At 39.9% G+C, this 23,071-nt stretch overlaps 2 protein-coding genes across 2 annotated transcripts; both read right to left on the bottom strand.

Moving 5' to 3' along the window:
* Window positions 1-658: 658 nt before the first annotated feature.
* Window positions 659-5,483, bottom strand: LOC311255953 (zona pellucida-like domain-containing protein 1; the record flags this gene model as incomplete). Its single annotated transcript, XM_084350661.1, has 10 exons — window positions 659-984; window positions 1,149-1,169; window positions 1,634-1,739; window positions 1,833-2,001; window positions 2,320-2,400; window positions 3,875-3,972; window positions 4,088-4,160; window positions 4,251-4,435; window positions 4,805-5,025; window positions 5,387-5,483. 10 exons carry the CDS (start codon window positions 5,481-5,483, stop codon window positions 848-850), a joined length of 1,188 nt encoding a protein of 395 aa, XP_084206787.1. The 3' UTR covers window positions 659-847.
* Window positions 5,484-8,776: 3,293 nt separating this feature from the next.
* On the bottom strand, window positions 8,777-15,294 carry LOC311256159 (zona pellucida-like domain-containing protein 1; the record flags this gene model as incomplete). The annotated part of the gene is made up of 10 exons (XM_084351002.1): window positions 8,777-8,994; window positions 9,211-9,240; window positions 10,136-10,241; window positions 10,332-10,503; window positions 10,701-10,781; window positions 11,103-11,200; window positions 12,138-12,210; window positions 12,549-12,730; window positions 12,849-13,069; window positions 15,156-15,294. The coding sequence occupies 10 exons, from the start codon at window positions 15,292-15,294 to the stop codon at window positions 8,822-8,824; spliced, it is 1,275 nt and encodes a 424-aa protein (XP_084207128.1). The 3' UTR covers window positions 8,777-8,821.
* Between the last annotated feature and the right edge of the window lie 7,777 nt (window positions 15,295-23,071).

The raw sequence follows: 23,071 nt of genomic DNA, 5'->3' as shown, positions 1-23,071 counted from the left end.
GAGAAGGGCGATGCCAATGTCACGTCCAAACATGTAGACAGGTTAGCTAAGCTTAGCACAAATACTGGAAAAAAAGAGGGGAAACAGCTAGCCTAGCTCCGTCCAATGGTAAGTTCACCTAGCAACACTTCTAAAGCTCAATAATTAATTGTCTTGTTTGTTTAATATAAACAAATGCGAAATAGAGAATTTATCATTTATAGAAATTCTTTCTAGACAATTTATTTGCAAGTTTACCAAGTATCATACAAGTGTATTTCCCAAAATGTCGAAGTATTCTTTTAAAATGACAACTAAACATCTGTCTTTCTTTTTGTTCCGTCTTTCTTTTAGAGCTGCAACAATTTATCGATTAGTTGTCGACTATTACATTTCTGATAATCGATTAATCGGTTTGAGCACATTGAGCACACACATTTCCACATAGGAAATTGCGTGTGCTGCAATTAAAACCAAATTAAATGTTATTGGGTGCACCTAAATTATGTGCAACCAGTGTAAAACGTTTGCCTGGAGCCCTGCACGTGAGGACAACATCTTGGGCTTTGGGATACACTGACCAACTTCTTTGCACCATTGTCTGAATTTAAAGATAGAGAAAAATAATTGACAGATCAATCAATAAGGCAAATAATAATTAGTTGCAGCCCTACTTTCTTAAGTGCATTATTCAGACTTCACCTTCCATAACAGTCCATGAAGGATTAGAAAGAAACATTAAGTGCTTCGATCAATAGTTTGATTCAGTACAGCAGAGTCCTACATATGTACATTATGCACCTCCACCAGTATGTGAATGCCCCCCTGTCAAACTCATTTATTCAATCCACATCAGGGGCAGCTGCTGCTAGCTTAGCCGCTGCAGCTTTCGATAAAAAGTTGCCGCCATCAAAATGGCTGCCACCCCTATCACAATGAGGACAGCCACAGCGATCCCCAGGCCAACAGACGCGCCCTTGCCATCAGACTGGCCAGCAGACAGCGCTGTGCACAAAACGAGAGTGACACCATTATGGGATGTTTAATTCCAGCAGACAACAGAAGACATTATGACTCGCTGCAGATAAGAAGTGCTTTTCATTTCTGGAGGAATCTAATTAATAAAAAACTTTGTGAATGACAGTCAAGTTAATAAATAACACACTCACCCTCTTCTTTGGAGACAATGGCTGCAAGAAAGACAAGAAGAAGTCTGGACTTTATTATGAGGGAGATTATATCCAAAATGTTAGATTTGACAAAAAAAATGGAACAATAGAGAGAAAGAGAGAGAAAGCTGAGGTGTGATGAGTGGTTTTAACGTGTGTTAAATACATGTGGGCAGCACTTCACAAGCTTTCTGGATCATTTAAGTGATTTTACGTTTTACATTTTAATGAATGTTTGTGATGTAGTCTTATGCGGTGACTGGACTTCTTTTATTTAGTGTTTTAATCTATATTTTTCTTCTCCATTTAAAGGAAAAGTTCACCAAAAATTAGAATTTTGTTCATTTAAAGTCCACAAAACATTTCTGGAGCGTCGATTCAGTACTCAACAACTGAAGTAGATGGGGACTTATTTTGAAATGTAGACGTTATTTACACAATAAAAGCATTAGTAACTACTAATTTGCACAAAAAAAGGGACATACAGGTTTCTGTCTTGGTCCTTATAGCCACCGTGAGCACAGACGGCTCAGTGACGCTCTCCTGGACGACCGTGGACTCCTCGCTCCTCCTCCTCCTCCTGTTGCATTGCTGTGGATCAAACCAGACGGAGACACACGATATGATGAACTGGTTGGGGGCGAGTGGAGATTTCTGCTTGACATGCATGTGTGATCTTCCTACCTTGAAGGTGCTGCAGGTGCTGCGCTCGCAGAGTCGGGTGATGCAGTGCAGATAGTAGGTGGAGAGGGTCTCATTCTGCTGCTCGATGAAGCGAAACGCCGGGAAGTGGAAGCGTGCCTTCTGGCTTTCCCCGTTCTCCAGCATGGTGGTGAGCTGATCTATGGAGCACCTTTCAATAGAAGGCGAACCTCACAAGTGCCCCATTTGTACATCACATACAGGCAGTGTATTAATGAAAGAAAGGCAGGAAGATGAAATCAAGACTCCCTTTGGATTTAGAGGTAGCTGAGCTGCACTTATTGCGAGAGGGCAAGAGAGTAAAACCTGTAGATACGTGTAAAGGTTTAAATTTAAAGCTGGACTGCTGAAGCGAGAGACAGAACCCATTATCAATCCTTGAAAGACTGGGTGAAAACCAAGTGGCACAATTAGCAGGCAGCTCATGCTGTTTTTTGACAGAACTTCGTGAGGTGTTTTTGTGACTTACGAGACAAAGAGATTAAAGAAGGTGGAGTTGGTGGGCTGCGGATTCACCGAGGCGTAGCACCGGTCCAGGAGAACAAAGTACCTGTGGAGAAAGAATGAGGTCCCCAGCACCGAGTCAGAGACTCCAGGTCACAGGTGGAATCCTCAAATTTACAATCTATCAAGACACAGTCGTGTTTGGAGACTACGAGAGCTGGAACACATCTTCTGCTAATCTAGACCAGCGGGTTTTCAAAGCCTGAGACTGTGGGAGCTTGGAAAAAAGGTCCCCCCTCAGCTTACATGTTTAATTTTGCTCAATTCCTGGATGCCTGTGGGGTCATGAGTATGTTGTTTGACCCTGTAGACACTCCAATGGAGCTACGATGGCCTAATATTGATGTTTGTCTACAGCAAATGCATTAAAAAGGTCTGTCCTCGGGCATTTATTAGAAAACAGTAGAAATCCTAAAAACTACTAAAACACATTTAGGCTTTTCTATGTGATCTCCTTTCCCCCTTCATTCACAGAGCCTCCCCTGAAACTATCTGCAGCCCATCTCCCACTTTGAAAAACCTCTGATCGAGACATTCACTCAGCCATCCGTATATGGCAGACATCCCGGACCTGTTTTTATCAAACTCCTGAAAGTCAACCCGCTCACGAGCTTTTTTATCTATTTTCTTACAGTGAAAACAAGTTTTTCATGTTGCTTTGGAGCAGATCCTTGACGACTGCGCACAGAGACAGAGGGGAGCACACACCTGCTGAGAGTGAATGCATAAAAATCACAATAGGCTGGTTCCACTCTATTATTTCTGTTAGATGTTTTTTTTTTTTCTTTCAAGTGTACAATTGATTTTGTTTACAATAATTTTCCTCCATTATCTGCACTTGTGTAAATGTGAAGCTGTCTTCTCTACCATTTTCATGTACTCGCAGTGAGATTTCTTTGTTTCCATCTTAGCCAGGTTATTTCTTCATCCATATATTGTTAATTCAACTTCCTGATTGATTCTGGAGAAATTCAAACATTTTGAAATTCAAAAGTTTGCTTTGAAGTAAAATCTAAGATTTTCTTCTTTGTGAAAAAATGACCGATACGGTAGATGTAGGTTAAATACTTGATTGGCTTGATAAATACTCTGATTGGCTCTTTGCACTCACTTGAGCACTAGGCTTTCCCTATCGTTATAATTATTGCATCACTCAGGCTCTTGTGGGCACCACCTCAGCAAAAGAGCACATTTTTTGTACATGGGTATGATAAACTGTTAAAAAAATATTAGATCGTTAGACCTCTCTGGGCCTCTAGTAGTTATTTGAACAAAATCTTGTGAGAAGTTTAAAGTGGAAACGTCTCTTTGGTGCAACTTTGAACTTTTAACAACCCAAAAATGTGTTCACATCTGGTTTGATCGTGTTAATGTAGTGGACTAAAAGTGTAAAGTTGCCTTAAATGGAAATACTCAAATAAAGTACAAGTGTTTCAACTGATGTTTGATAAAAACAGGTCCAGGTCAGAACCACACAAAGAAAGAAGCTGCAGGTGTCAGATAAGGTTAATGGTTCTTACTGGGATGTCAGGTTGGATGCGACCACCTGAACGTAGATGTCTGTTCTCAGCTCGAGGCCCAGAGGTGGCATGGACAGGGGCTTGGTGTAATTAATATCCTGGCAAAGGAAGAGAAGGTGAACGTTATGCAAGCTCTAGATCTTCTGGAGTTACAGTTTACGTCGGTGCCAGGCGGAAATGAGGGTATAATGTGAGAAAGGTGTAAGGTGGCACCTGGTACATGGACATGCTGAGGGTGCTGATGAAGCTCCCATTGTTGTCCTTCAAAGCAATGGAGGAGGATGACCTGCAAAGGAAGAAAGGAGTGAGATCACACTTGGCACGCTGGTGAAACTTAAGACTTAATGTATTTTTTAACCCACATATCAGAACTTACACATCCACCTGGGTGTTGTTGATGAGATACTCCAGAGGATAAGCACATGAATAGTAATACTTGAGCTCTGCGTTGTAGGTGATCATCCCGATGGTTGGGTCGAAGGATCGGATCACCCCGCTGACGTTGACCGTCTGGATGTTGGAGAAGTCGGAGAATATTCCCGTCCCGGGCGCACTAGTGGTCTGAGGAATTATTCAAAGGAGACATGATTATTTAAGAAATGGTTAAAAATCGATGTCCGCAAACGTCTCTGACACAGCAGGCAGCTGTGATGAAATCACAGCCAGAAAAGTGGAACAACTTTGAGGCTGGTGGGATTGCGTGTGTGTGTGTAACATTAAGTCAAGAGCAGACTGATTTTCCTCATGCATATCTGGCAGAAAATCACTCTCTCCTTCTTCTTCTTCTTCTTCTTCTTCTTCTTCTTCTTACCTGGCCCAGAAACACGGCACTCAATTTCCTAAATCTGCTCTAACTCTCCTCAGCTAAAGGTCAACAAGTCCCATCCCTCATGACTTCAGATCAGGACACTCCATTGATGCAACACTCACCAAGAAGTTGCTCCCGCAGGCGTTTCCCTCTCTGATTGGGAAGCTGAATCTCAGCACAGGAGGAGTCACCGAGGTGTCCAGCGTCCCCCGACAGTCCACATCATTGTGGATGTGGTTGAGGATCAGTAGGCTCTTGTTGTAGCCGGTGTAGATAACTGGGCAGACTTGGATCGCAAGGTCGATGGCAGATGTGCCACAAACCACAGAGATATCGGTGTGTTCTGATGATGATAAAATCAAACTGTTATTGATATTTCATTCGCATTTCTCTAATCCAAACTATTGCACATGCACATTCGGATTGTTTTGCATGTATGGACAAATACAGTTGAATATTGTGTAACTTCATATGAAAATACATTTAAAATTGCAAATCTAGTTGCACAAGAAGACTCAGCATCTCTGTCTCCTCTGTAAACATATCTAACAGTGTAATTAACACTCTTTCAAGTGTGTTAATTAGATATCTGACATAAACTAAAATCAATACGGCCTCCCTAAAGGTCTACATCTGAACTAAAATCAATATGACCTCTTTAACACAAAACAAAAGTGTGAGCATGAAGGTCACGGCCATCTCACCTGGTCGTCTGGCGTACGCTCCGCAGTCCGATAAGCTGAGGGCCTCTCGGCCCGCAATACACAAGGAGGTCAGGATGAGGAAGCTGAATAAAGCCATCTCAGTGTTCTGCCCTGTGTGAGAAAGCTGAGGCAAACACACACATGTCAGATACAGAAGAAAATCTTAATGAATCCAGCACAATGCAGAAGGAAACATCTGTCAGTCCAGTCATGAAGGTCCAAATTTAGATGCTTAATCCAGAGCTGTCAATCATGAAACTGTTTGCATCTCAGCCTGGATCTTACCTCCTACGTCTCTTTGCTGGTTTAAGATAAGAGAGCAGGCGGCTGTTTTATATATGGTGAACCTGACAGCGGTGTGGTCACAACACTGCCGTAGGATTGGATGGAAACAGGGTCAGTGTCACTTTGGCGGGGCTGCCTCAGTGTTTCCGTAAACAATTCACTTTTTGTGGCGGTGGTCCTCTGCTGGAGGCAAAATGATGAAACCCAACACAGCCCCCTTCAAAGTTACATGCTTTAACAATGTCAGTACGGCTTTGTGACTGTGTGTGAAATGCCTTCGCCTGCTTATATGAAACTTAATAAAGTAAGAGTATGCATGGTTTCTATTCAGCTCACGCATAATGGAGGAAAGAGGACCTGTTGTCTTGTGAGGTGTTTGGTGGTTTAATGGGAGCTGGGTGACCCTTATTTTGACAAATTGGCACAAAAGACATTTTATATGACGGCTTTTGATTCTGATCATTTCCTGTCATACTTCAATCAACGAATTTGTTAGTCAGACTGACATTTATCAGGTTTAAACCTTGTGATTTTTTATTTTTGAAGCATAAATAACAAAAGATTTACATTAGAATATTTCTCTTTGTGCTTGTGAGTCAAAGTACAGATGCCCAGATGTTTGGAGCATCTTTTAAAATGAGGTGAATGTCGAGATTTAACTAAAAGCAAATGATTGAAGGACAGTCGGAAACCTGATCTTGTCAGGTGAGCCACCTGGGAAGAGAAAGCTCCGATATGGGGTCAAGTTGGAGGATGGGCGTCTCCTTCAATCTTTTGTCGAATGCAGGGCACGTTATTATTGTTCATGACGCGTGCGCTTAAACATGCTATGAGACCTTCTTCACACACTCTCATATTTACTCCACAGGTCTTTAAAAAAAAAAGTTTTCTGTGGTGTTGACTCACCTGAATTTGGCCTCAACATTCAAAAACCAAATCCAGGCCTCATTTCCATTTTGGGAGAAGGGTTTAATCAATTATCGCTGATAGTAAACTGAGAGGGTGGATGATAACATGAATTCCTCTCATTTCAGTTTATCTGCGGTCATTGTGGACGCTGAATACATCACAAAATGGCTGTTGAAATGAGGGATTAGAGTGATAAAGAGCAGTGAATGCAGCAGGGCCGCGCGGGTCACAAAAACAGCCTCGGAGTTGGACACGTGAGACGCAGCTGACGCCAACAGACATTTATATAGGTCATCGGAAAGGAAAATCAATACGGGAAAAATTGAAAGATTAATTCTGGCAGTCATCAAATGAGCTCTGGCAGCGGCTGGTATTTTGTTCATTTTCCTGGAGATTGAACACCCGTGAGGCCATGACATTTGGGAAACTTTCAAAGATATGTGCCAGTATTAAAGAGTAAACTTTTCTGATCGTAGTCACATTAATCACAGAGGAAATTACATGAAACCTATTACAAGTATTATTATACGCAAAATACAAAAAGGTTTCATGGGTCGGCCGTCATTAAGGTGGTGCGTGCAAGCTTAAATATAAAATCGTACAGTTATATTGACGTTACATATTGTCGCTGTCATGTGAACACCACCTCCAAAATATCAACTTTTTATGAGCTGAGCATTGTGAATATACATTTTCAGATAATATACTGGATTTTAAAGCGGTTTATTCAGCTTAAAGACGAGAACTATAAAGGTTTGCTCAAGAATATTTTATCTGTTTATCGGCAAAATTCAAACTCACCGCATTTTGAGACTGTTCTAGTCAGCGACATGATGCCACTAAATTATAGTTACAGTTACAATTATAACATTTCTTACCACTTCTTTCTATCGTTTGAATCCAGTTCTGGTCTTGATATGTCAACTTGGCAGCTCATTCTTGACCTCGGAAAACAACAGCAGCCAGTTCCTGAACTTTTAAATTTTAGACACAGTCTAAGTGTTTTCCAAATACCAGGATACTCTATCCGTTTTTTGCTCTCTTGCCAAGAGTTACTCAGCTAACATTAGCTAACATAAACAGTCTATCGTGGTTAGCTTAGCTTAGCCTAAAGACTGGAAACGGGGAGGAAAACAGATAACCAGGCTCTGTTCAAGGGTGACAAAATCAGCAAAAGCTCAGTGAATGTTTCTGAATCTTTTTCTTTTCTTTATGCAGCAAATTTACGTTTCTTTATGTTCAGTTTATCTCGAGACAACACTGCGCTAATACCTCTTTCGGTCACCACAAACACAGATGGAGATGTGACTTCCTGTCCAAAATATCTATTTACTTGCACCACAAACACGGCTGGAAATTGTCCCAAGATGTCCTTTAAATACCCACATGCTTTCGCACCGACAAATGTTGAAACACAGACCTGAACTGCAGTCACTGGCTTGGCAGCCTTCTCACCTAACTCACCACCGTCAGCTCCACTTCAAGATATTTAAGTCAGATCATAAAAATGTAACGTGAATGTGATATGACACGTTTTGTTGAAATGTCAATACACAGCCTATGACACGTACAAACTTTCACGTAGTAAGCGAAATAAAATATATCTTGAAGTGTTGAAATATTTATTTAGAATGTGTACAAGTTTGACAAAGTACTTTAAACCTGATAAAATCTCTTTTTTTTCTTGATTTTCATTATACAGGGTTAAAATGGTATAAAAGCTATGACAGTGAAACAAAAAAATTAAGCAACTCTTTTGTGATAATGGTTTATATTCCAGTTTCATTCAGTTTTTTTTCTTTTCTTCATTAACAGACTTGTCAAAAAATAATAAAAAAATGCTATAATATCTGTGAAAATAAGAGAAAAATTATTCATTTTAATCGAGCATAACTGTTGGTCACAACCAGTTCACATGAAACAAATAAAGGGAAAGTTACACACACAGATCTGATGTCTTTTATTACAAGTTGTAAAGATTAATGTTTCTTCCATTTGCATCAGAATTACGAGTGTAAAGCTTCCGTAAAAACACTGTAATCGATCGAACAACAAAATATAAGGAAAAAACAACAATGAGGTATTGAAGGCAATAAATACACAACACCTACAGCACAATAAACACATCTAATAATATGTATACAAAGGCGAGCGCTCATGCACATGCACATGTACAGTTTGTTTAAGTCTGTGGACTGCACATGTCATCAGTACCAGGATATCTTTATATACAGATGTTCATCATTTGAAGCCAGGGTTCAAGACTCCTGAGGCCGTGGATGTTGGGAGGTGGGACTTCAGCAGGAGGCGGACCGACAGCAGGAAGAAGGCCACGCTGACCCCGCCCAGGATGACCACGCCTGAGATCAGAGTGCTGGTCGTCGGGTTCATCGGCCGGGAGGGGTCTCCAGATGCTGCGGGAGGGAAAGGTGAAGAAAAGCAGAAACTTGAAACAGGTTCATTGACATGAGCTTAACATGAGCTGAGTTTGTGAAGTGGAACCTTTTTGTTGTTGCCTTAAATCACCAATTTCCATGAGTATCTGCTGTCTTCACCCCCTACCTGAGGACTTAGTCACGGGTGATAGTTTAAACCTTTAATGTTTTGTAACGTTGCATAAGGGAGCTTACCAAGTTGGGAGTTGTTGACAGGAGTTTCATCTGAAAAAGGATTTTAAAAGCGTTAGAATATTATCTTACTTTTCTTTACAGATACTTTAATCTTCAATGGCTCTGTCGGTGTATTGATCGATCTAGGTTTGGATGAATACCTTGACATTTTGGAAAATGTGTTTAATTACTTTCTTGTGAACTTTCAGGAGACAGACAGTGGGCTTAGCTTAACATAAAAACTCAAAAACTGGTCAAAGAGATAGCTTGGCTTTGTCCAAAGATAATAAAACCTCTATAACAGCACATCTAAAACTCTCTAATAAATACAATGTTTGTCAGCCGTGTCTTTTGTTTTGAAGTTTGAAAATTTGGGAAATTCTAACCAGCAACTTTGACTACAGCGCAGCATTATTAACACATTTTATATTGTCTGTTTAATGTGTACAAAAATTTGTAGTTTTGCAGGGCGTCATGTGCCAGACTATTTCTATAGACCATATTCACACAGCGGCCATTTTCCTCTGATGTCACGCTGGGATAAATGACGGAAATCTGCCGAATTGTTTAAAATCAGGAGGGACATTGGGCCACATTTTAAAAAATAAAACAGCACATTTAAAAACCAATTAGCTAACGTTAGCATTCAGAAAACTTCCCAGGTTACATTACTGTTTCATTACATCCAGTGTGTTTCACTTTTGTGCAGACTAAACCCACCAGATATAACATATTTATTAGTGATCTTTAGAGATACTGGTAGAAAAGATTCTCTTTCACATTTGGACAGAGCCACAACAGTTTCCAGACTTATGCTAAGCTAAGCTAATTGGCTGTAGCTTCAAATTTAGCGTACAGACATGTGAATGGTATTGATTATCCTCTGCGTCTAACTCTTTCCCAAAATGTCGGCCTATTCCTCTCAGAGTCAGATTACTATTCTTACCACTCCTGGTGATGATTGGCCCTGCGGTGATGACGGCGTTCCCAGATGCCGCCGGTGGAGAATCAAGGCTCTCCCCTTCATCCCGCCTGCGCCGTCGCCCACAAATCTGCCAATCACATCATCAGATTTCAGTCCTCATTGAGGTCAGGAGGCACAGAGGGAGTCACAAACCGAGATTCATGATTTTTACTCTTACTGGCATGAGCATGATGCAGTCGTCTGCTCGGCAAAGCTTGGTGACACAGTGCAAAAACACCGTCGACATCTTCTGGTGTCTGTGTTTAACAAAACGGAAAACCTCGAAGGAAAAACGTCCCATCTGACTCTTCCCGTTCTCGAAAACCGTCGTCTGTGGGTCTTTGTAGCAGCTGTGTCAAACGAGTACGACACAAATATGCACATGCACACACTGAAAATGACAGATTTGACGTCTAGATGTATGCTTAAGCACTCATTGAGAAGCATTCATTCGGGATAAGCCGTTTGGCGAGCCTGAATAGAAAATGACTCCCTTTTGTGGTTTATCAAGTCATCATCTTGAGGGGGGGAAAAAACACAAGATTACCCAAAGAAAAGGTCATAGCGGAGTTCATCATTAGGATTCCCTGAGGGGGTTGTGTAACAGTAGTCCATCAAGATGTTCCACCTGCAGAGGGACAAAACTGTGAGATGGGATGAAGGATAGAGATCTAACTGCACATGGGAAAGCACAGATCAAGTCTTTCTCTGCCGCAGACTGGCGCCTTCACGTAGAATAATAACATAATGGCGTAATGAATGTAGGCAAAAAAAGGACTAAATCTGTAAAAATGATGGTGGGAAAGATGCTGTGATCGATGAAAATATCATCTCTGCTACGCTGTGTATGTTGTAAAGGCAACATTTTTCTGGCTCTTTTCTACTTCTAAGATTTATCATATCTGAAAATCAATATGTGATAGTGAAAAAGCTGGATGTTAGCGGGTACCGTCTGTCCAAGTTTGTGGCTTTCACAGCGGCAAATACTCTGGTTTTCAGAGCCAGTCCAGCCATGGGGATGGAGAGAGGCTGATTGTACGTTGAATCCTGAGCAGGGAAGAGTCAAAAATGGAGAGAGGAAGAAGAAAAGGAAAAGAAAAATGGTTTGTTTTTCACTCGAAATAAGAAACGTTTGAACGTCAAAGAGGGGCTCAGTCCTGACGTAATGAGCGTTAAAGTATAAGGCCTATTTCATCACATTACATCAGTTGCAACTTTACAATAACCAATAGCTTAACAAATGGTTCATAAAGCATGTCATTGTTTGTTCATGGTACTATAACTATTAACTAAAGTTTAATTAACTACAATCTTACCATTTATTAATAATGGTTATTGTAAAGTGATACCTCGTCAATAAATCCCTTTATAAAACAAAAGTGTGAGGCACTGTAGTTTTAGGAAACGTTACTTAATTTTCTAGAAATTAGACAAATATAGTTTAGTTTTTTCATCATGGTGAAGGAACATACAATTCATTGATGGTTTTGGTCTTAATGGGTCTTGTAAACAATAAGAAACCAGACAAATCTGGTGAAATACTTCTTAAAATAGTGAAAGGGGCTCTGTGGAGCTTCTGTGTTGTGCTGTAAGTCAGTCGTTTATGTTTGCAGACTTTATTTCTAAATTAACATCAGCTATTGCTTTCTGTTAGTGGAGCAGAGAGAGGGGCACTGAGACGAGAACGTGTATAAAGTCGACAGAAACTCACAGTCCAGCAGCATTAAACTACTAAACAAATCATCCACAGGACTGTATAGGCCACTGAGACACGGCGAAGGTCTCATTCTTCATCATCTGCTCACATTTGGCCAATAAAATAGTGATTAATGCATAGAAATTGTCACATAGGGCACCTTTAACGGATTCATGAAAGACAAAAATGTGTTTCACCTCATGAAAAATGTTCATAGACGTCACAGTTCAATGCTGTAGGGAAATTATTATGCATAAGTAAGTTAGTTGAACACAGCTGCGTACTCACGTTGTACAGGATCATACTCAACGTGCTCACAAATGTACCGTTGCTGTCCTTGACAGACACAGCAGCAGAGGAGCTGTGAAGAAATGCAGCATACGTATTTAACCATTTCTCCATAATTCATCTTTTGTGCACGTTAATTTCATCAACATTACTTTGAAAGCAGAGTTTTGCCATTTTCATTTATTTATTTACGTGACAGTTCAGAGATGTGTACACCTGCATTCTGAAATAAATGGCTCTCACAATACCACGAGGCACGAACCCACGCAGGCTTTTCAACCAGGCTGCTGCCACAGTTTAGCAGAACAATTAACAAATCTTAATTAATTCCTGATTAAATGAATGAATCGTAACCCCAAATCCCGTGAGTAAATCCTCAAAGGTCAAGGTTTTCTGTCGGCAGAGACTTACGATGCCAGCTGGGAGTTATTGACCAGGTACTCCAGCGGGTAGCTGCAGCTGAATTTATACAACAAACCAGGCAGGTAGCTGATGATAGCTGGTGGGTCAGGGGTGTCGATATAACCCGAGACATTCCCAATTTGTACCAGCGACATGTTCCCATAGGCATTGGCCCCGTAGGCTGTGCTGACCTGCAGAGAGAAACATCTCAGCCGTGTCCCTTTGCTTTCTCCCAAATCGATAAACAACACGATCGAGTAGCTTATTGATTGTATTAAAACCCTGCTCTTGTGTTTGTGTATTCTTTACCACCAGGCTGTTACCGCAGGCCTCCAGAGTGCTGAGGCTGATGCTGAACAGGACCGCCGTGGGGAAGGTGTTATTGTTGATGAAGCCACGGCATTGGGCATCGCTGTGGTGACCATTCAAGGCCAGATCTGCCTCGGTGTAGCCGGAGAAGAGCACGGGGCAGAAGTTGATCTTCAAGGTGATGGTCTGAACGCCGCAGTACACGCTGATGTCACGCTCGCCTGGAGGCAGAGAAATTTAACATAGCTTTTTTAACTTTGTGTTACAAAAGCAGTTTGTGCTCGCTCCCTACATTTTTATATAATGATTATCACTCAAATTGCAGATACATAAATGCTCATGCGTGGGTCACAAGTGTTGATTTGGATTGAAAATGAAATCTATGCAATTTGAAATTTAGAGGGAAATGTGTTGAAAGTGCGGTGAGACTGGCCCCTGACTCCCAGAGCACTGCCGCCTTACTTTACCTCTTATCTGACATCTGAGGCGTAAAATAGTCCCTGATTACATGGTGAGGCTGGAACCCAGCTGGACTCTTGAACCATAAAGACCAGGATTTTTCTCTATATTACCTTGTAACTTAGATACAGTGGGCTGAGAAAAAACACTTTAAATAGTAACTTAAACGCAAACACTGCTGTGAAGGTGAGACAGTCATTAATATTCATCGGCTTTAAAGGAGATCTGACGATTTGCACTTTCAGATGTGAAGTTTCAGAGCAAAACGAGACAACCAACGGCGCTCAGAGGCCAAATCAGCCCGTTTACAGAAGCATCAATAAGAACAGATTAAAACCACAACCACTGAGTGTTTTATGGATCGCAGCCGATATGGTTCCTTCAAAGTTTGTCCTTATCAGAGATGTGTTCGTGTTACTTTCTTAAATTTTATATTGTTTTGTTATTGTAGTCTCCATATTAAGGCCTTAGGCAGAGTTGCAGACACCAAAGGGAAAGTGTCTCAAAATATGTTAATTATTTAGAACTGTTTTAATTTTTATCTTTTCAGGCAGCTGCTCAAAACTTATTCATTTCCCAACATGAAGGTTTGTTTGAAGGACCTTTCATATTGTCAGGAATAAAATTCTGGTGGAATAATACAGATATATTAATATTAATTTCTTACAGCAATCAAAAGTAAATTTCTACACAAAGAAACAGCTTCGAAAATGCACAAGTTTTAAAGTCTAACAATGTGACTTTACTTAAAATAATCTAGGAATCTGATTACCTCCAAATTTTCATGTAATGTAGACTAATAATTTTAAAGTAGCTTTTATAACTTACATTATATAGATTCATTTCATTGGAGATTCTCAGGTAATCGTTCTCCTGTCCACTTTTAAAATGTATTTTGAGATCAAAACTCATTTTTCGATGAACTCAGTTTCCTCAGTAGAAACTGTGACATGGAGAGAAATATTCAAAAAGCCACGCTGTTCAGTTTTACTTAAAGGCAACTGTCAAATGTACTGCATGTACATCATTTACAGTAGATGCTCTACGCTGTACATTTTAAAAGTTCGCTTTGCTTTAAAAAAGTCAGGAAACCGATTTCCTCAGAATTACAAAATAAGGTAGACTCTTATTTTTAAGTTGTACGAGCTAAAAAGTTTTAGCAACTTAAACTTATTGGTCTACTTTACGTGAAATACTCTGTTTCCTTGATTTTTCAAAGTCATCTTGTCAGATTTTACCGTGTAGATGGTTCAAGTGGAGCTCATTTGGTATTTGAAATGTAAGAAGTTAGAGATATTTTTATCAACCTATTTGTTTTGATGTAAATGTAGTAAAGTATTTTTACTGCTACTCTAAGCTGTGAAACATCAAAATAAAGCACAAGTACTATTACCATTAAAACTGTACTCGAGTAAATTGCACTTTCCATTATCGTTTGTACTGATAACCCTTTGTTTTAAGTACCCAATTAAGCACTTATAATCATAAATGGTTTTAAGCACTTTATAACGTCATTTTAAGTTGACATAAGAACATTATTTCTATCAAGTTAAAGCCCTTTAAATCTCCTCCTATTAGGCATCCATAACTTTTGTATCCTTAATAACATGATAAAAAATAAATAAATAAACACTCTGTAAGCCTTGTTCATGTGTGTAAGCATTCATTAACCATCTATACAGCAGTAACAGATGCTTCATAAGCGATGTTATAACCGTTGACTTAACAAAATTGTCCTTTTATTTGCTTACAGCCTCATCACAGTGTGTAATGAACCATGTATTAAAGCTGTATATATTCCACAGCTGTAGGCTGAATAACAGAAGAGTGTGTGTGTTGTATTCTCACCAGGAAACCTGCTGTGGTAGCTGGCGTCACAGTTGTACCCATTAAACTGTGTGGAGACCGAGACGGCATTACTCATCAGCAGGAAGACGAAGCACGTTCGTGTCATTTCAGCACTCGAGAGACGTTTTTCCGCTGTCATCTTCACAAGGTCAACATTGCATTAACCACATTCCTCTAAAACAGCACTTGACTCAAAATTAGATGTTCAAAAAACAATGCTCGCCTGCCTGTCCTCGTCTGCCGGTCGCTCTGACCTCTATCAAAGTGGTACAACCTTCTTTCCCCACGTCCCCTAATCCTTCTTATCCTGCTCCCTCTGCTCCCTTTTACCTCAGATGCTCATGTTGGCCCAAAACCTCTCCTCCCCAACCCTTTTTAAACTGAGGTCACCCCTCTTTCCAGCTCATTTCATCCCACTCCCCTGTCTCTACCCCCAATTCACCTGTTTCCTGCCTCTTCCAGAGTAATTGTTTGGGACCTTGCTTCCCCCGGTTTGTGACGAGAGAAAGGTTCAACACTGTGGCGTGTAGTTCTCAGTGGCATCAAGGACTTAAACTAAACACAACATCAGCCTTACGTGTACCTGTTTGGTACCTGTTGTTTATGCTGAGATGGGAAAGATAGAGGGGCTTATTATCCAAACACTTTGACAAAAAACCTCACTGCGGTGCTGAACATGGGAAACTCCATCAGATCTGAATGGCCTGGACAAATCTTTTCACAGCGCCCAGAAACCTGAGCGCGCTAGGAGGGTTCCCACTCATCTCTCCTCAGCCTGATCTCCGTCTGTCAGCTCAGACAAATGGTGGGCCTCAGCGAGGGGGGCCCATCCCAGGAATTAAGCTGTCATCGGCTGCTGCTGCGGCCCACATTCACATGAACATAAAAGTCAACTCACGGTCTGATGCAGGGCTGTGTGTGGGTAATTGTGATGCACAAGGCATCACTTAGAGTAAAGGTATTCAGTGGTGTGTAGAGCTCCAGCACGGTGTGTTCAGCGTTGCAGAGGGTAACAGAGGAATCTTAAAGTCTGCTTTACATTTTGTTACTCTGGCTCCAGATAACCCGCTCACCTTTTAATGTTGCTGCAGTACAAGCAACCAAACAATATTAATATGTTGAACTTGTATCAGAAGAAAGAAGTCCTTCCGCTTCTGCAGAGTTCTTTGACCTTTAAACTGATCTTTACAACACTAAAGAGGTGTAAAGACAGGCATTGCAGTCGTAAAAGGATATTTACAAGCTGCATCAGCTTTTGGCTGGTAATGTTTTCACCTTGTGAGTCTGTATTTGTGTGTGTCATCCTTGCAAATTGGGCCCTGGAGACACCTATTGGAGTTGGAAATACCACAGAAGCAATTTTGAGCATTTTGCCAGCTATATGTCTGTCTGTGGACAGATTTTGCGAGCGGGATCGCATCATAACCCTGCAAGTTACAGTCCAAATAGTTGACATCAAATTGAAGAAAAAATGAAAGCCGCTGTGGTAGTTCACTTAGTAGAGCCTGCGCCCCTTGTACAGAGACTTTGTCCCCGCCGCAATGGCCTTGGGTTCAACTCTGACCTGTGGACCTCTGCTGCATGACATGCCTCCCTCTCTCATCCCATTTCCTGTCACTCTTAAACTGTCCTGTCCAATGCCAAAGGCCAAAAAGTCAAAGGCCAGAAGAAAAAATAAAATGAAGGCAGAGTTTGAAGATGGTCCCGGTGCAAACAAGGGGTCAATAATTAAGGGGGATGGCCTCACGCTTTACGCCCCTGGCCCACATTCGTATACAGGTGTATAGTTGAGATCAAAGATGGGTGTGGCCCAGCTCATAATTACTGAGTACTGTAGATGTAGTGGTGCTGGATTACACCAGAGCACTACTGCACCACTGTTTTTCTCTATAGGGAAAAAAATGTTCACAGTTTGCATAATCCAGTTGAAAATCAAATACATGTTAAGCTCTTACAGATTTAATCATCACTGAAGCATCCGCCAAAAAAAGCCCAACAAAATAAAATCTAGCAGAATGGTCAAAGGTGCAATATTGACATTTAAGGTGTGTTGAATGATTCATGATGTCAACTCAGTGGTGGAGTGTACCTTTGCTTAAGTATTGTACAGAAGGAACTGTGGTTACGTGACCTTTAAATAAAGCCATAACAAAACCTTGTGCTTGCACCTTAGACGGGCTCTGGTATTTAGAAAAATATAACTACAGCACAGCTGAGTACTGATGTAATAATGTAGTAATGACAACTGGGCACTCGTGGATAGCAACATCAACATCTTGATGAGCATCAAGGCTGTGATCCCATCACAAGATGCTGTCTAGTTTTCTTGCTGTCAATTAATAAATCCTGTAAAAAGAGTCAATAGTCAGTCCCCCAAAACTTAACCATGAGACTCTAAACCATGAATCTTTACCTAGGCATTGTAGTTTCAAGCAAACATTACTCTAACAGAAGTAATTCTTGGGAACTAATTCCAGCAGCGTATTGATACATATTTTGCTCTTGTGAGTATTTACAGCAGCAGGATGGTGTTTGAGGGATTTACTCAAAAAAACTACAGTGCCCATGTTCATTTTAATGAAGGACATGTCAACCAGTGCATCACTGTGGATGTTTATGCTTTCTTGGCAGTTTTCTGGCCAGAGGAATAAGGTATATCTTCTGGCCTTGACTACACAGTCAATGCTTCCGAGACGGATCAATTAATTGTTGGTTTAGGTCTTTTTATGTGATTTGTTGAATTGTAAGAAAATGAAGTATACAGTGTCAGCCTTATCCTCTAAAATGGCTTGTTTTATTTCTAGTAAAACCTCAGTGTGATATGTTACAAAAGAATGAAAAGATTACAAGCAAAGCACCAAGAAGAAATAGCTGGAAACTAATCCAATTCGTGACTCATTTGATTGGTGGATTCAATCAATAACAGCCTAGTTTGCGGCTGTTTGATTGACGACACAACCAACAGCTTATTTTCTTTCTCACTTTCTTTCATTCTGATTATTTTCCTTTCCCTTTAAAGTCTTTATTTCAACAGAAAGACAGAATACTGCACAGCAAGTAGTTTCACGGCCTGTTTCTATTGGGTGCACTCTTGCATGAGCAATCTGTCTTCATGGTCACAAGGTCCATTTATTAGCTTTTTCAGGATCTTTCAGTCGTATCACACAATCTTCCCCAGCAGATGGAGTCTGCCCAGTTGTCAGAGAGTTGTAGATTTTCCAAATTTTTTTTTTGCTCTCCTGTTGTTATGAATTTTTCTCTGAGAAACCAGATGCTGCATTAGACACATCTACAGCCACAATGATGATTTAACAACTGGGCAAAGCGGACATATTCCCTGAAGCCCCAATCTGCTTGAATGACAATGACTTTGCAGTTATTTTGTTTAATTTCAAATTTTGTGAACTTATATAACACAACACAAATTATGTAGTATGTGGTCCTCAATGTTGATGCCCTGTCTCATAGAGAGTCTCGCTGTCAAAATCTAGCGCTGACACCTTCAATATTTCAGTTCATATTATTGTTACACAAGCCTTTCTCCACACAAGAACATCAATATTGAAAAATGCTGCAAAACTCCAGGTACACTGATTAATTCAGAGTAAAAACAATACATGTTGAATGAACTGCCATTCAGTGCAGACGTTCATTGTGTTTGGTGATCGATGACTTTTCATTTAGGTGAAAATGTGTTCAGTACTAATGAAAACAATAATTGATTTTTGGCATATCTGTGCACAGCAACTACATTACGGTTAAAGGTATAATATGCAGTGTTTTCTTGAAAAAAAAATGCATAGACTCATAGAAAAGTAATCCCCCTCAGGCTCATTAGAAGTGTGTTGATAACCTGCCTTCTACCTGTAGTTTCATTTTTCTTAGTATTTCACTGTTTCTGGGATGTGTCACACATTGACCTGTGGTTTGTAGCCCCAAGCTAATAACAGTGTGAGGTTAGGACTCTATAAAAAACGTAGCAACCAGTTATATCACTGTCTCTGTCGCTCTTCTCTGCTCGCAGACTGTCTTCAAGAGTTGCAGGTCTTTGTGTCTGTTTGACTGAGGGTGGGGCTGAGCTACACACACACAGAGCAGAGATGTAAACTGTGGACAGGATAAATCTGCTTTTTACATCCAATTCAGAGAGTTTTGCCGATGTGTGGGTGTGTTTATTTGTGTTTTATGTAACCGAATGTACTGTATGTGTGTAAGTGAATGTCTGTGAACAGAAAATAATGTTTTATTTCTCTGGTTCACTGCTTTGAATAGTAAAGGTCAGGAAAAAATTGTGGTTAATCACAAATTATCTCAAACTGTAAAAGACAGCAAATGTTTCATGATGTAGTTAAACATCACCCGAGCTTCCACTGAAGAGACGAAAACAATCACTCTGTGTGGAGAGATGAGGACACTTGAACCTTCCTCACACTGATTCGCAAAACAAACCGAAATGTCATTTTTCCATAATATTTTCCGCATTGTTTTCCATTGTTTGAGGTTTGAATGGTCCTTCAGTAATCTCCTGGTGGTTTAAAGCCACCAAAAGTTTATCTCACACGCTCAACTCCTAATATTTACATAACAGCTGAGGATGGAAACATGCATTTATTTGCATATTCTTTGGCTGTCTTTTTGGAAATCCATCGTCCCATGTTATTAGTAGTCCTTTTCATACAATGTCTGTTGTAACAGAGGTCTAGAACAAAAGTAGAAATACTGTTTTTGGGACTCTGAGCCAAACAGGTTGCTCTTTTTTATAAGCTCCTTTATTTTTTGCCCCGGGGCAACCCCGGCAGGTTGATCTGGCCCAGTGCTGGCCCATCTCAATACTTAAAAAGCTTAAAAAAATAATTTTAGAAACTTTTGATGCATGTCTTTTTCAATATGTGTTCATTCAATAAGTAAAACCAGTATAGGGAAGGTTTTTTTGTCACTGAATTCAACAATAAGTACGTTGATCTGTGAGCACACATGGAATATTATATACTTGGAGGATATTTGTTCACCTCCCACCCATGATACAGTAGCCCTCTTGTAACACATCTCCTGTGCGTCACTCAGTGTTGACTCATCGTGGCCTCACGTGCCACGCTCAGATCCGGACTTAAAGCCATACGGGCCCTGAGAAACACAGCTGCCTGCAGGTGTTTGCTATTCACTGCTGCTCACCTGCCCCTCTGATGAAGTAGGGCTGAAATCAAATATGAAAAGCTTCCAAGCAGACAAGTGCCATTCAGAGTAAACAGGATCAGGTGGCCACATGCACATGTAATGAATACATATGGTGAACTTGTTACCATGCTGCTTATTTTACAAATCCCACCCAGAAAATGACCTATTTAGCCGATATATAGCCACGTGCTCCGCTTCTATGCTTAAGTCACCTGACTGTCTTTAAGATATAAGGTGAGGTGTGTGAGAAAACATACACCCACACAAGCATAACAATGCTCAGCGTCTTGTGTATCATCTTCATTGTAATTTTCATCATACATGACCTGTGCATTTGGGATTTGATCACAAGAAGCTCCCTTATCTCACCTTAAATGTTACAAGCTTGCAGGAAAAGCTTCGTTATCACACACCGTGATACCTTGAGTCACAACTCTCCTGAGCTTTGTGAATGTTTCCAGCAGGTCGTTGTGCTCAGAGACTTTTAATGGCTCAGGACCAACCGCCACACTTAGATCTGCCTGATAGAGTCGTCTCTATCTGATCAACCCGAAACATCCAGACTCAACAAACAGACATCTACATCGCACAATCTGGGCTGCATCACAAACCCCGTGAGAGTAAGGCTGTAATCTGACTCTGCAGTTTTAACACAGGCAGGAAAGTGAAGCCCTCATCAAAGACAGCGCTGTGATTTGAGCCCCAGTGAGTAATGTTTCCAGAAACCCCCTTTTTTTACCTTAAAAAAAGGGGCTTTGTACAATAAACCTTGGTTAAAACATTCTTAGCTTGTTGCCACAGACTATATTTGAAGCGTGAAAAAAAAACATGAAAAAAGGAGACAATAAATTATTAAAATTTTATCATAATGATGCAGATTATTAAAAAAGAACAGAGTTTGTTTCTCAAGGTGATTTTACCAGTTTCATTTCAGAGTGAGAGGGGTTTCTAGAGGCCTCATGTCTGCATCTTTTGTCAGGCTGCAAACAACCTGGTGAGGATAAAAATTCCCAGGTGAGGAGAGAAAACAACGGGCTTGACTTATTGTTTATGTATGAAACCCAACCCTGTATTAAGAGAACAGCATGTGAGCAGCACTGCTGCTTCTTTTAACATGACCTTGTCAAGGATATCACTCACTGAAGCTATGTTTGTGGCTCATACAGTTCAGGTATCCATATACATACACCTGGAGACATGATTTAAGATTAAGATTAGACGCAGATTAATGCAGATTTATCTGTTTGTGTTAGAATAAAAAATGTATAAACATACACTTTTTTTATTGTTAATGAGGCTGAGGAAACCAGGCTAAGATTTGATGTGTTGTTCTTTAAAACTTGTAGATAAAGTATCTAAAAATACATTAAATACATTAGATAAAAGGTTGTAAGACTGAATTTGATTTAAAATAATCTTTTAATCAGAAAAATAAAGTTTTATTTATTGTGACAAATCAAAGAAAGAACTGGATATTTTTTATGTAATATTTTCATGGATGAATGTATGTATGATTGGATTATTTACAGTAAACTGTCACTTTAAGTTTGAGGGCTTCATTAACACAATACAGAATCTATAACATGGTCGACTTTATGTTTGGTGGCACTGTGCTGCCCCCGTGTGTTCACTGTGTGATCAGCACCTCTGCACAGGGGAGCAACTATTTTATCATGTACTTCAAGTACAATTTTGAGGTACTTGTACTTGAGTAATTACATTTATGCTACTGTATAATTCTACTAGTACATGTTGGAGGCAAATGTTATTCTTATCACTCCACTATATTCAACAAACAGCTTTAGTTACTGTGCAGATTAAAATCATGAAGACAAAACATCATCAGATAATGAATTATGATGTAGTATTATAGATTAAACTCCCCAACAGTATATAAAGAAGTTACAATTAGGTCTGTCTTTACCAGCTGCGACATTAATGATAATTACACAGTAATTAATCCATAATTACAAACCAGTCATAGAATAAGATACGATACGATACGATACGATAAGATAAGATAAGATAAGATAAGATAAGATAATCCTTTATTGATTCCCAGAGGGGAAATTCAAGTGTTGCAGCAGCACAAAGACAAAGTAGCTACTAGCAAGTAGAAAAACTATGCGCAACATAAAAAAAAGTAATAGGATAGATAAAGATAAATATACATAAAAATAGTAATGAATATACAATAAAAATGGCAAGTAAAAGAGGCAAGTGATGATATAAACTGACATGATAATATATAATATATGATATGAGTACTTTAGTACTTTTACATTTTGGTACTTTAAGGCTACATTTGATGCTAATACTTATGTATTTTTAATTCATTCAGATTCTTACTATTTCTACACTGCGATTCTTAACCCTAGCCCTTTACTTAAAGCAACATTATGTAGAAATTGTAATCTTGTACGATTTGGCCCTGAAAACTATGTATGTATCTTGAAGTAAACATGTATGTAACGCTGTGATGCTACCCTCTCACTGAAGTTACACAGTGCAGAAACAAGTGATGGGGGGCGGAGAGGCTGAGACAGAGACACCATTCACTCTGTTATAAGACACTGTACCAACATGATTTTGAAGCTGTTATTTTATGGTTAAAAAGTCACATAATGTTTCTTTAAGGGATAATTTTACATTTTCATTTTTCACTCTTGTCTCATTGATTGTTTTATTCTTGTGCTTAAGAGGTGTGGACAAAACCTAAATCTCAGCATGAATATTCCTTC

Source organism: Pagrus pagrus, assembly GCF_965226575.1.
Source record: "Pagrus pagrus genome assembly, chromosome: 4".
NCBI classification, from domain to species: domain Eukaryota; kingdom Metazoa; phylum Chordata; class Actinopteri; order Spariformes; family Sparidae; genus Pagrus; species Pagrus pagrus.
This window is presented reverse-complemented; position numbering and strand designations above follow the sequence as displayed.